The following is a 14952-nucleotide window of genomic DNA, read 5'->3' on the forward strand; positions in this document are numbered from 1 at the left end:
TGATATGGTTTAGAGGCACATGCGATGTAATGAAGTAGAGTTTATGTGTGATCAGGTGGGACCAGAAAGTGTTGAACCACAGAAAATTATGGAAATGACAGAGACAAATATGGGGTTACTGACTTGCTGCATATATAGTTCTATGGAGGGTGAAGTTGTGGTCCCTCATGAAATTCCGGCATGGCCATATAGGACTAGAAACCCCTCGAAATCACGTGCCACACCGTGACACGAGACGACTATAATCTGAATTCTGAACCAGATACTCCATGTTCAGTTCAAGAAGATAGGAGACAGTGTCTTGCAACTAGAACGAAAAAGTTGGTATATGTGTGTGGACCACTTATGGCCATTGCTTGCATCAAGTGTCTACCACAACCATATATGGAAAGAGAGTGTCCATCTCCACGATGTGATCGTCAACTTTTTTAACTACGTTAATCAGTTTCAAATCACAATTTAGATACTCAATTTAATTAAACAATTATTTAATGAATTGTTTTCAAATGACATTTTATAACATCAATTTAATCATAAAATTTATTTGAATAAATTAAAAATAACTTATTAGAGTGAGAAATTATTTTTGTAATTGAGTTAGACCGTGCTGGTTTTAAATTGTATTTACCAAAATCATGATACATTGATTAAATCAATTCAACTATGTTAATTATTCGAAAGAGTTTATCACTCGTAGTAATCTTACCATATTTGAATAGGAGTGTCTTCCGTAAAAGATTCTTATAATCTATAAAAATCATTTTGCACCCTTTAATTAAGATTTGAAAATTTCAAATTAAATATGAATTATAAGACACAAACATATGCTTGTTAGTTGTATACAGTGAAGAGAAGAATAGGTGAAGATCAAGTGGCCAATACACATTTTTGTCCACACGATCATATTTAATAAGGTCATTTATTAAATATTTTTAAAGTTAAGAAGTTGTAAATAAGTCAAACTAGACATACCTTAACTGAAATGACTACTAAAACATATTCTTAAAAAAACTAGATCCTGAATAAATATAATTCCTGCAATAGCCTCACTATATTTTATGCAAAATTCATTGATTTTTGTTTTTTCAAATTAGATTATCATATCCACGATGTCTATTAAATCCCATATTGGCATCTAAATCGTCTAAAAGCTTGTGGGTCTCACATCATTATATTTGAGCTCTCTAAAATTGACCAATAAGGCAATAACTACTTATGGTAATTGCAACTATTTCACAAGTTGCACATTCAAGAGTCACTAAGGGACAGCATAACGCACCCAAGATACAGCCATTTTTGTTTAGTTACTTATGTGGCCCCCTAAACTTTAATCACATTTCCAACTTTGGTAATGATTCAAAGAAACGAAAGAAAAAATAATTCAAAATAGCAAGTTGCGGCAAGAATAATAAGTTAACTGTCAAGTAGGTCTAGTGTGACAACCAAGGACCTTTATTATCTGAATCAATTCATAAAGTCCCTTTCAATTCCAAAGCTCATAGACAACTTGCTGGTAGTTTTGCTTTAGTTTAAATTAAATCTATAAGTGTAACTAATTGATTTGATTTACAATTATGTAATTAAAATTATTCTTTAAAATCATTCTTAGATTAATAAATAATTTTCATTACATAAAAAATATATACTATTTTATTATATAATTTTATCTTCTAAAACTTAACTTCTGATTATCATATAAATTATATGATTAATTGCACTTTTAGCATTGAGAATGATGTAAAAATGTGAAGTCTTTGATTTGTTTTTTATTTTTATGTAAGTGTATGTGTACAAGCATGGTAATATTGTACCAACAAAACCTGTCACAATTGATAGATGGTTAAATCCTTTAAGCATATTAATTAAAGCTTAATTCTCACTAGTGTGTATGTATAAAAAAATGCTTTATTGAATGAGATTATGCCAATTTTAGTGATTCCTTCACCTTCAAAGAGATTAATATCTAACTGACGACTGAAAGATACCTTTGATATCGAACAAAAAAGGACCATTTTCTTTTTATTTTTTCCGTTTCAAAGTTTCTATTCAACGAAAACGAATTAGATAGGCACTGCCCTGTCATAAACACCTAATTCATTATTAAACACGTGTGTAGTTAGTAAGTTATACTATTTTCAAAAATACTTTTAACATGTTAATTATTGAATAAACAGTAACAACCTTGAAATTTCAGCGTTAACCTTAGGTTTGGCTGATAGCACTGTGATAAGATGAGATATTTCTTCTGAAAAATGCATGAGATAAGTCATACAAATAATCAAATATCCCACCGGCCTATCAAATATCAACTGTTCAGATAAAGCCATAGTCAAGAAGATAATAATAATAGAGTAAGTAGTGGCATGTATTCAAAGAAGAAAAAAAATCTTCTACCCCTTTTACAGGGCGTTCCATAATGTGTCAAAGTTAACACTCGGTATTCTAAGTATGACAAATCACAAGATGCTTGTGACAAAAGATCCATTAAATTTCAAGCTAAAGTTGTCAGAGTTATAACAAACCATAGTAATAAGTAAATATCCTATAGCATGAGAAGATCACAGTTGCATGAAACCAGCAAGATTTAATTTAGGCATGGGTGCAAGACAAGTTGATAATGATATTTGGCCATATTCCAAGGTTGGTAGTAATCCGCCGTTATATCAAATTCACACCACTTATTGACGACCGACAGTCCCATTATGTCTGTGATAATCAACTATTTTCAAGGTCATATTCAATCTTGATTTTCTACAATGAATATGATGAAAACAATGAATTTTGTTTTCTGTAAGTGCTTTCATATGAATATGAAAGCCATTATTGGACCTACTATAGCAGTAATAAATACCAGATGAACATTGACACTGGGATAACTACCACATGTACTTTTCCTTTATGAACCATAAAGGCAGTAAATGTCCAAATTTATCCTTGAATTTGTATGAGTCAAGCATTTAGTCTATGATTTTTCAAAAATCCTACATTAGTCCTTGATTTTGCAAAATGACAAAAAAAGACTAAAACAAATAACTTCTTCCGGGTTAAAATCTCCAGTCAATACAATCTCGAAGACTAACATAAGGATTTACTCTACAAAAAGGGTCAGAATTTACCACCCTGAAAGGAGCAAAATTTTAGATTTTTATTTGCAACCTATACTTCATTCTGTCTCATAGCTTTGATCCAATCAAGTTCAACTCTGAAATCACCTGGCCCAGATCTAGCACCTGGGACTCCACCCTCAGCATTGACAGACAGAGACATGCCCAGAACACGGGATGGATTCATTTCAATTTGTGCATCTATAACATTCCCTCTCCAAGTAGGTAAATATCGAGCAAGAGGAATCTGGTCAATCAATGAAATTACTATGCACATCCCCATTGCTTAAAAGTGTCAGAAATTCACAATAGAAAAGAATGCAATCAATTGTGCAAGTATTGCCACTTTAGAGCTTAATATGGGCCAATGATATCCATCACTTAACTTTCACATTTCTAGAAAATCAACAGGGTACAAAATCAAATGACAATTATTCTATCATATGTTTTTCACTCAATTTCAAACTGTAAGATCAGCAATGCCTAGATCAACCTGGTTTACTCACTCACCATGTCAATACTAAATTCTTTAATGAGTAGCAGCCATGACAGATGATGATAACATTAACAAAAGCAGTTTTGAATATAACAATACAGAAATTCCAAATTTAAGCATAGGCTCCCTGAAACAAGTAATACACATTTCTTATGCATAAAAACTGCCTTCTAAAAAGGTTATTCTTTATATGACATGGAAGTAGGAACATGACAAATTTTAAAAGTTATAAGACTATATAACTATAATCTAATGTATAAAATTAGTATAAATTTAACATAATACATGATTTTTAGGTCAACATTGAATCAATATTTAAAGAGCAAGCATGAATCATTGTAGACATAATAAAATGGATACGACACAAACATAACTACTATTTTGAAGTGTCAATACTTCTTTGGCTGCCTCCTATAATGCCTCAGAAGCTTTCCAACTTCCAAATTCAACAATCATGTATTAAACCGTCAATGCTCTACAGATTTGTATAATCATAGCAAAACGGCTCACTATTCCTAATCATAACCTAGACCTTTTGAAAACATTGCGGTGGTAAGGCTTATAAGGAAGTAGATGCAAAGGTACAAGAGCAATGATCAAAGAGCTTTCATTATATCTGGTATGAGTTTCCTAGTCCTTAGGAGTGAGCAAAAAACAAAAAGGCCTGACCAAACCTGTCTAATCTGAATCGAACCAAAACAATGAGTATCAAACTGGTTTGGGTCAGAATCGGATGGAAAAAAATGTTTAAACTTTAAATATGGGTAGTAAAAATTTCTTGTTGTTGGAAGCCCATAGCATTTTTGTACTCTAGAGTTAGACCAAAATTAAAAATTTGAATTTTAAGAAAAAAAAAAACCTAGATGTGGGTTTTGCTCTCTGCTCTTAGCCACTGCCACACACCTCCTTCTCTTCTCTCTCACTTCCTTCTTTTCTCTTGCACTAGTGGGACTGTTGTTGGGCTGAGATTTCTGTTGTTCTCTCCCCACAAACCATAGACCTCAACCTCTTACTCTCACCTACTTGAGAATGCTCTTGCGCCACGTGTTACCCATCATATTCATAATACTCGTCTCCAACAGTGCTTCATCTTTTATGGATTGATGGTGTTTCATCTCTAATGGTGGTCATCTTCAACGGTGCTTCTTCTTTGGTGTCACTTTTCAATTGTGGTTGTCTCTGATGGTGCTTCATCTTTAGTGTTGCTAACAGTGCTTCATCTTACGTTGATGTTTGTCTCTAACACTTCTTCATCTTTTGATGATGCTCATCTCTTTCTCAGTGTATCTCCTGCTTCTCTGATCCCTTTGTGTATTTTTTATTTTTCTCATATTTCTCTCTCTAAGTTCATTGCTCATCTCTAGCTTTGTCGGCAACAGATCTCTTCTAAGATGTGGACCAAAAGTTAATCCAATCCAAGATTTAGCCTATACCCACCTTAATCCACCCAACTAACCCGTTACCTGTTGAGCCTGCTACTCGCCCAACCCAAGAGGCTATTCGGATGGAAGCGGTTTGGATTGTTAGACGATTGTATTGCTTCAGTTTTGGCTTTTTGGATCCAAACCCAACCGTTGCCCAACCCTACTAGTCCTATTGTCCCAAAGGAAAAGCTTTCGCATCAGGGTAACTATTTTTTACCATTTACATTGCCGCATAGCTAGTAATATAGTCTAGCAGGAAAAACTGTCACAAGTCACAAGCAATGGAGCATCAAATATGTCACTCAAATTATAGAACAGGCATCCTACATGAGAACTTAGTCCATCACGAGTTATCAGGTTTTAAGCAGTGAGACACTAATGGAACTTACCTTTGCAATAAACCAGTTGCCTTTAGGCACATAAACAAAAGCTTGCCATGAATTATCTTCCATCTGCCCAGGTGAATTAACCCAATTCTCCGTGTAGATCTGCAACGAAACCATATCAGTTACAATACTTGCAAAACTAACCAAAAATGAAATTTAAGTCCTCCAGATTTCCTAGCAGAGTAATTTGACACTGACAATGAAAAAGGGCACTCACAGTGGATATATAACATCTTCCATCTCCTTTAAGTTTCATAGCAATAGTATCATAAGAATCCAAATCAATGAAACCATCAAACTGCAAAGATGAAATAATTGCTTAAAAATAACACATTCAAATCAAAATTAAGCACCAATAACATTTATTAAATCCGATATGATTGTTTAAAAACAAGATGCAACCTTTTTTGAACGCATTCCACAGAAGCCACCCCTTCTGATGTTCCATTTAGAGCCCTCAGTGACATCCAGAGAAAGATTCCCAGAGAAGATTCCAGAAGTTACTCCATTTTCAGATTCAGTTATCTGCAGAGACGCAGAGGACAAACCTGGGTGGGTAGTAACAGTGAAACATTAAAAACCCTGAAAATCCAAACATTAAAATAATACAAACTTTAGTAATAGCAAGTAAATGGAGCCCAAAATAAGCCACCCCACCTCCAAATTCAGAATCAGAATACAAATGCCATTTGCTTAACTCTTGCTTGGAATTGAAGCTGAATATGTATCTTTCAGGTGGTGGCATCAAATCATCAAGATTACCAGATATAACTTTTGTTCCAATGCACACAGAGTTAGCGAATAGAGAGCAACAATATCAATAAAAAAACTTCATCCGAATTCAAAAAAAATGTTTTAGTTACAGAGAATGAATGAAGATTGAAAATCAGATACCTCTCTTAGTAGCATCCACAGAAGCTTGGAACAGTTTTCGCAATCTTGACATTCTCTCTCTCTCTCTGTGACACCCCCAACAGGTGGCGAGTGCCTCATCGATGTCCGTAAATGGGCCTAAGGGTAGGGACCTTATTCTTTTTCTGGGTTTCTTCAACTCACTAGGCCCAATTTTACAACCTAAACAAGTTGTGTACTGTAATTGAAAAAATAACTGGTTTACAGTTATTCTTATTTCACAAGATTATATAGTTAATTATTATTAATAATTAATCACTATGGCGTTTTGGTTCTGAGTTAACAGTTTACGATTAAAAAAAAATCTTAGTGTTTTGATGAGGATCTTTCATGTAAAGGTTTTCTCTCATCGCTCGGTGTCGTAAGATTTTTTTAAAAAGAAAAATAATAATATAAATTAAAATATTTAAGAAAATATTAATTTAATTAATACGTAACCATTGTATTGATATTAAAAATAGAATTAAAATATAAGAATTGGGCATTTTTAACTATGAGTTAAAAAACTCCAAAAATTAAATAGAAATTTTTATCAGGATTCTTAAACATTTATTGAGCTTAATGTTAAGTAATCGGAAAAACATATTTTTATTTTATAAAAAATCATAAGACATGTTTCATAAAATTGAAAAAACATATAAATTACATGAGGAAAAAACCATGTGAAAAAAATCCCATTCTTAAAAATAAGACTAGGATTTAATATATAAGAAAAAAATATTTATATTCATTGTTTCTTTTATAAATTTTTGTTTTTATATTCCTTTCTTTTGAAACAAGGTTGTATGAAGCTAAATATCTCACATTATTGTAGTTATATTTAGCAAATTCACAAGGCACGTGTCATAAACGGCTTGTTTGATTAACTATCAATAAAAGTTATATTTAACTACATAAAGATGGATTAAATACAATAATGATTTTAAAATTATAACTCAACATGCATGCATAGTAGTGAAAAAGAAATCATCATTTTAAAACGTTTATTTAAAATGAATGGCAACAATCAAATTCACCGTATACAGCCATATACTACTGCTAAAAGATTGTGATCGCAAGATATTCGAGTACAAACAATTTTTTTTATATTTTTTCAAGAAGACAAAATTCAAGTCTCTGCCAACAAGATGAGTTACGTCTAAGATTAGTATACGAATATTAGTAGGCAAAAAGTAAAAATTAAAAAGTATATTTGAATTCGATAGAGTAACGTATAGTATTTTCTAAGGTCAGTTCGTTAATATTTTATAAATAAGTTTATGTAATTTAAAAGTTTTAAACGGGGTTTTTATCCTTTATCTTGTTTAGAAAAATCTTTATTTTATTATCTTTTATTATACTCACTTCAGTTAACAAGATTCATGAAAAATAGTTACTTTAATCTCTCAAATTACAAGAGTTTATTAGTTTAGTCTCTAATTTGATTAAAAAAAAAGAAGTTCACTTTAATTTTTAATTTTTTTAAAATTAACTCTTTTTTATAATGCCTTTTTATTTTATGTTTCGTTATCATTTTGTATGGGAAAAAATTATAATAAATGCTGTTTGTGAAGTTAAGAATTCAAGTAATATTTTTATAAAATCAAAGATTGAAATAATGGATTTATAATTTAAAAGATTAAAATAAATAATTACTCAGTAAAACTCTATTTATGAACTTAGTGGAACTAAAAGGAATATTATTAACTTAAAATAAGCTACCAAGATTGTTGTCACGGCATTCAGCATCGAGGCAAATTATAGAAGAAACGCATCCCCATCAATTTAATCGTCATAGTGAAAACAAAACTTCTTGAACAATCAACATCAACATATTTATTTATGGGACATGCAATATAGGAAGAACATGATCAAGCATCTCACGGCAACATTGGAACAAAGCCATTTTAGATCATAAGAGTGTTTTGTTATCAATGGGAGCGATACTAAGCAAGTTGAGGAAATGGGTGAGTGGTGGCAGTGCTTTTAAGACCATAGAGAGGCCTTTGTTGACACCTAAAGGTTATGTTCCAATTTGTGTTGGCACAAATGAAGATACTTGCAAGCGATTTATGGTTCACATCAGAACACTTAGTGATGATTATTTCTGCGAGTTGTTGGGTAGGTCAGCTGATGAATATGGGTTTAGGAATGAAGGGGTTCTGAGGATCCCATTTGAAGCACAAGATTTTGAAGAGTGGTTGATCAAAAGGTCCAATGAAAAGATCAAGATTAAGAGGAGGGTAATAAAACCAATTTGATTAGAGATGTACAATTCTACTTCTTGTGGGGCTATATATATATACACACACAGGTGGGTGGGTTCTTGTTGAATGATTTACGGTTATTCTTGATTAAAATACGGTAAGTGTAATTAATGTTGAGTGCCATGATAATTTTTCTGTAAATGTCGAGTATATAACTTTTATTTAGTTAAAATTTTTATAGTACATAGATGGATGGACGTATGTTTTGAGTCACGTTCAATGGTACTTTTGGCTTTTATCATTTAATAATATATATATATATATATATATGTGTGTGTGTGTGTAATTTTAATTATTTGTACATAATTTTATGATTTTTTATTAATTTTTTATCTTAAATTTTGTCTATTAATTAATGAAAATGTTAATATAACAGGAGCATAATGTGATAGTAGTTTTGTATGAATTGATAAAGAACATGATGAAAACATGTTTAAATAAAAACAGAAACAAAAAATAATGCCCATAATCGGCACTTTGAAAATAATTTTATTTTCAAATATTTTATACAATTTTATTTTATTCGTAGAAGTTATAATACGTCATATTTTTCTTAATTTTAACCAGAATTTGAGATAAGAGATATTTTAATAATTGAAAATTTATAAAAATTAAATGCTAAAATTTATAAAATTCGAGGAACTAAGGTAATACATAAGATAAAGTATGGTAAAGAAAAGTATAACTGAGCCTTTAATTATGAGTTTTTCTATTGTGTGGATATGAATAGATGGAGTGAATATTAAATATTTTAATTAATTAATAAAGTGAAAGTAAATGATTTTGTGTTTTCTATATAATTAATACTTTCTTAATTGTATTTATAAAGAATATAATTTTGAGTCTTCAAAAGAAATTATTTAAACGAGGAGAAACTTCAATATTCTAACGGCAGGGAAATCAAATTTACAATTAAATGGTGCGATGAAAACTTCTAAATTTTCAATAATTAAAAGAAAAAAAATGATGGTGTTAAATTAACATTTTTTAGACAGAAAGAATTTTTACAATTAATTCATGGAAAATGTAAGGTTTCAAATGTTACATTGAACGCAAGAACAGAATAGAAAGCTACATATTGCAAGTTTAATATATTTTTGTGTCTCTCTCAAACTCCCATCCATGTTAAATTATTTATTTTTAATAATGATTCTATTTTTCTATAAAAAAGAAACTGAGCTGTATAATTGTGAGAAAGTTAAAAATAATATCTTTGAAAGGGCATAGTAATATTTCATTGGCCCTACCGAATTGATGTACACTTTGAGTATACAAACTTTTGCTAATAAGCTCAAATCTCTCTCAGACTTATCCATTTATAAGTTTTTTTTTTATTATTTATAAATAAAGGATCAGAGAAGAGAAAGGGCCACAAATTGCTCCTGGAAAAAGTGCCAAGAAAAATAAGAAAGCGATAGTCACTATTTTGCACTCACAATGTTTGGTTTCTACACCTAAGAGAACAGCTAGCAATTGCCACTTGGTTGTACTCTTCTAACATTTTCCTCTAAGCATTTCGTCATATTTCCTAGTTGATTCTTCCTTCAATGATATACAAACAAAAAGATTACGTACTTATACACATTATATATGCATAAATATTCCAATTTAATCTATTTTAAATTAAGCTGTGGATATCATCAACTATATTATTGTACAAGTTCGATGCCCCCACATATATCATCTCATACACAACTAGTAAGTTCAAATCTCTCTCACCAAATCTTATCAATATCATTCAACCTAGCCCATGATGTCGTGGACCTTAAGTCTAGTACCAGCTAGGTGCCATTATTTTGCTCTTAAAAACATTCCGTGAAGAAAAGAGGTGTGCATGCATGCATGCATGCATGGATAACACACCTTTCATTTATTTATTTTTTATTGCATCGGATAAAGGAAATCCTTCATTATTATTAAGGAATAAGTCATACTCATGTTATAACTAGTCCCTCCCATGATTTGAAATGCTAGTCATGCACCCATGTATAATTATAGATAGTTAAAAATTCCCTATTGCAATTTTAGTACTTTAGTTTGGTTTATGTGTAGTTTAATTTTTTATTTTTAAATTATACAAATTTACTCTTTAATTAATTTTTTATTTTTTTTCATTCTTTTAGAAAATTTGTTATGAAATTGGAACATAAAATTATTATAAAAGTCTAAAAATAAATTTTTTGATATTTTATAGTTGGTTAATTTTGAAAGTATGACAATTTATTCAATTCAATTTGTAAAAAACTTAAATAAAAAATTATAGTTTAATAATCATGCATTAGTTATATTAAAAATAGAAAGATCTATTTAGTTGAAAAAAATTCAGAGATCAAAATCGTACATATATAACCTAAATGAAAGAGATTAAAAATATAAGTAAATTTTCTTTTTGGAAAAAATGTATTTGTCACTTGCATGTGAGGTTGAATTGGAAATAAGGTTACAATTGAAAGAAAAAACTTATGAAGCTGATATAAATTTGTATGTATATATTTATCATTATGTATAAATGGAAATATAAAAGTATACATTAATCCTGCAGAGGTGAAATTTTCATATATAAAAAATGTGTGCATACGAAACGGTGGGCGAGACCCACAGTAATATATGACAAATGATGAAAAAGACTAAAAAACAGAAAAACAAAAGGCTGTGGCATTCCTTTGGCCTTTTGTGTGAACGAAGCACGGAAGACAGGCTAGCTTGGCTGCGTTTACAGTTGTGAATAAAAGTTCTTTGGGTTTGGGACAGAAAGCCAACAAGAATGTCCAACCTTGTATATACAGTAAAATTAACTATAACTTCAACTCCAGCTACAATGTCAGAGAAAATCTTCAAGAGAGACTACATCTTGGTAAATTAATTGTTCAAAATAAATTTAGTTTTAATCAAAATTATTTTTTTTATTTCCCCAACTTTTTTATACACTTACTAATTTTGTTGGTTGATACATTATTGTATAATATGTTTTTAAAAATATAAATAAATATCAGATATAAAATTATATATTTTTATAAAAAAAAAGTATTCAAATTTGATATATACGTACTTCAAAATAATTTCATATGATTCAATGATTAAATATACTAATTTACAATTTTCATAAATTATTAAATAAAATAAGTATATAGATGACAAACACCACTCATTATTTATTTATTTATTTATTTATTTTTGCTTGCTTAATTAACAATCTTTTCATTAGGAAACAGACACGATACCAAAATTGAGTCTTAACCAAGCAAGCTTTGAACCACAATGTTCCATTTCATAAGCAAGAGGGTTGAAAAACGAAGACAACAAATGCTAATTATGCTAAGTTTCCAATCCAGCATGAGTTTCTAAATACAATGGGGACTCCTTTGGCCAGATCCTGTAATTTCGGTATTGATCTTCGTTAGTGTCGCACCAAACACATGTTTCGGGTGCAATTTTACAAACATGAAAAACACTTATGGCTGCTTTCATTTTTCTTGTTTATTGGTAATCCCCATGTTCACATAGTATTGGAATTTGATGTACAATTGCACTAGACTATAGTCCTCCATGTCCAAGACATTCAATTCTTTGAATCATATTCTTAATGTATAGTCAAATATCCTCGATGACAAAAAGTAAGGTCAAACATCACTGTCTTTTGCTTGGTTTTGATCGATCCAATTAGATGTATCAGATCTTGGGGACATCCGTTAATGTTTGAGCTAAGCAATCATAAATATGTATATAATGAAAACGTGAGTGTACCTAAAGCACAATAGATTAGTTTACCAAAGCATATTAAAATTAGACCCCACTTTTCTTACTTTGTCATCCACAAAAATCTCATTTATTTGCTTACTTTTTGTTGTTTGGATCTCGTAGTGGTGAAAAGTAGTTGAAATCTTAGGTTTGAATGTTACAAATCATAATTTAAACCTGTTTGCGTAAACACTTTTAGATGTAGGCCGTGTATATTAATTTTTTGCCTCCATCATCACCCTCTTTGATGAACAAGTAAGACAAATAATAATAATAAAAGAATTTATAAGACATAAACCCAAGAAAACTCCACGGTACTTGTATATCAGCATCTAACTGATATGGCGGTAACGGTTTCATTGAAAGGACTTCATATTATATTAAGAGTCGTTTAGAAAACTTTATGTAAAAATTGTTCATGATTTTTTTAATTTCAGTTTATGCCAGTAAATTTTATAATTAATTTATTATATACTTTTTTATGAAATAAATACTTAGTAAATAAACACTTTAATTATTATTGAAATAATCTCTAATATTACTGTCAATTTGATACAATAGCTAGGACATTAACGCAAGGGAAGGAGCAAGTCAAAGAAAAATAGATGAAACAGAAATTAACTGCTCACCAATGTCGGCCACTTTCATTAGAAATTCAAAGGATAAACATTATGATAAGTACCATGTTTACAATAATTACTCACTTAACATCAACATCAATAATCCTCATGTATCTCGTTGCCCACAAGCAACCAGCAACTTGGAGTTATACCTCTACCAAAATCCAACCCACCATATACTCTTGACCATATTGCCGGATTCTCTCAACAATCTTCGACATGACATACTAATAATTCCTCTCCTATGATGCGTATCAATAAGATGAAATCATATGTCCCCTTCCTTGTTTTTCTGATTAAAATATATATAGTTTGTTAGCTTCAAACTTTAAAATTAAATTTAAGACCTTAAAAATAATACATGCACACATTAAAATTATAAAACTATAATAATTTTTTTTAATAAAAACTTACTATTTTTTAAGTGTTAACATTTTCGTTAATATATATTGCATCTACAAGAAAATTTTCTCTCTCATTAAGTGATGATTAATTAGTTGTTAGTTTAACTTTTGATGAAGTGTCATTTTTAATGAAAGAGACAAGGAAAAACACAGGTAAACGAGACAGGAGATATGAATTCGCATTAGATTCACCTCAAAGGAAGCATGAAGAATAGCACATCCATGTTAATTAATCGCCATAAGATGTTCACTGCAATTAATAACAATATTTATATATATAACATTTGATCAATCTGAATTAACAAAGTCACAAATGGTTTTGTTTTCTTCTTCTGTCACCACATGAAAAACAACTAAAGTCAGTTACTAGGTGTGTCAGCAAGTGCATCAGCATGCACAGGAGTAGAACTCAACCAGCTCATCCATGGACCCCAACTGGGTCTCAGTCTCAGCACTCTCAAGCATCCACAACAAGTGCTCAAACAGAACCACCTCACAAGAAACCACAACTCCATCATTACATCCATTAGAAGACGACTTATCCACTAGCTCTTGAAACACAGGATGATCAATGACTTCGGAGTTTACGAGGTACCTCCTTCGAGACTTGCCAACATAGACCGCATGAAGATCTTGTTCATGTTCATGTTCATGTTCTTTGGAGGAGTAAGTGGCTTCTTTGTTGGAGGAGGCAGTGCTGTTGTTGCGGCTGAGTTTGGTCAATGAGGGCCACCTTTTGATCGCTGACTTGAGCTTTGTTAGTCTTCCAACTTTGGCCATTTTTGGAAGGTGTTTGATGAGTGACTCGGTGAGAAAGAGTAGAGAGAAAAAGGGGTTAGTTGGTGTGAAGAATGATGAGAAGGTGTGAGGGAAGGTTCATTTATAAAGGGGCTTAGGGGGGGAAGAGAGGGAAGTGTGGTGAATGATGGAATGGGAAGGGGTTAAACATGTGCATGGCCCACTGTTTAGGACACAGCTAAGAATGAGATATTGGGTGGAGAATTGAAAAACCAGTTGCTCTTTTGTTTGGCCTCTAGTGAGGGGTTTGGCTTTGGCAAACTTTGCTAAGAGACAAATTCCCTTGCTTCTTGTGCTTTCACATTTATGCCCTCCTTTTATTTTTCTTCCTACCTCGAGGACCATGAGATTTTCCACTTTTCTCTCCCTACAGTTGTTTTATAATCGCCAAAAAGTGTATAATCGTTACATCATTTCAATATGATAAAATATTTTACTTACTGAGAAATGTTAATTGCAAAAAACTATTATGATATATATCAAGTATAATGTTTGTGCCAGTATTGAGGGGAAAATGTACAAGTTCAGTTGGAACACGGGTGTGCACAAGAAAAAAAAAACCTCCAAAGTCCAAGCGACTTTCAAAGAGTCTTAGGAATTAAGAATAGAACATTATGATTTGAATTAACTAATAGATGCATTAAAATAGATAAAATTTCCCGGTTATATTTAACAATTTCAAGTTTGTCTATTATTATATAATTAATAGTAGCATCAATTGAGGCACTGTCCAGAGCCATGCAATCAACCACCATCTGTTGTAAAGCAACCTTGAAAGTAATAGCACTCTAACCTTACAATATTTGAACCTTTCTTATTATTAT

At 31.1% G+C, this 14952-nt stretch overlaps 3 protein-coding genes across 6 annotated transcripts; 1 reads left to right on the forward strand and 2 right to left on the reverse strand.

The window, feature by feature from the left end:
- Positions 1–2035: 2035 nt before the first annotated feature.
- Positions 2036–6375, reverse strand: LOC113849227 (probable complex I intermediate-associated protein 30). Of its 4 annotated transcripts, none has more exons than XM_027478976.1 (6): positions 6305–6375; positions 6068–6181; positions 5813–5958; positions 5628–5708; positions 5414–5512; positions 2036–5286 (listed from the first exon to the last, which is right to left on the reverse strand). In XM_027478976.1, exons 1-6 carry the CDS (start codon positions 6354–6356, stop codon positions 5245–5247), a joined length of 534 nt encoding a protein of 177 aa, XP_027334777.1. In that variant the 5' UTR covers positions 6357–6375; the 3' UTR covers positions 2036–5244. The 4 variants fall into 4 exon arrangements, with proteins under 4 accessions (XP_027334777.1, XP_027334775.1, XP_027334778.1 ...); XM_027478974.1 differs by having other exon boundaries at positions 2036–3351; positions 6305–6367; XM_027478977.1 differs by having other exon boundaries at positions 2036–5193; positions 6305–6367.
- A 1860-nt stretch (positions 6376–8235) lies between these two features.
- Positions 8236–8562, forward strand: LOC113848856 (auxin-responsive protein SAUR72-like). The gene has a single exon (XM_027478215.1). The coding sequence runs from the start codon at positions 8236–8238 to the stop codon at positions 8560–8562; it is 327 nt and encodes a 108-aa protein (XP_027334016.1).
- A 4376-nt stretch (positions 8563–12938) lies between these two features.
- Positions 12939–14170, reverse strand: LOC113851481 (auxin-responsive protein SAUR78). The gene has a single exon (XM_027481978.1). It carries the CDS (start codon positions 14108–14110, stop codon positions 13718–13720), a length of 393 nt encoding a protein of 130 aa, XP_027337779.1. The 5' UTR covers positions 14111–14170; the 3' UTR covers positions 12939–13717.
- Between the last annotated feature and the right edge of the window lie 782 nt (positions 14171–14952).

This window comes from Abrus precatorius, unplaced genomic scaffold (assembly GCF_003935025.1).
Source record: "Abrus precatorius isolate BTA unplaced genomic scaffold, Abrus_2018 Scaffold9, whole genome shotgun sequence".
Lineage (NCBI taxonomy): Eukaryota > Viridiplantae > Streptophyta > Magnoliopsida > Fabales > Fabaceae > Abrus > Abrus precatorius.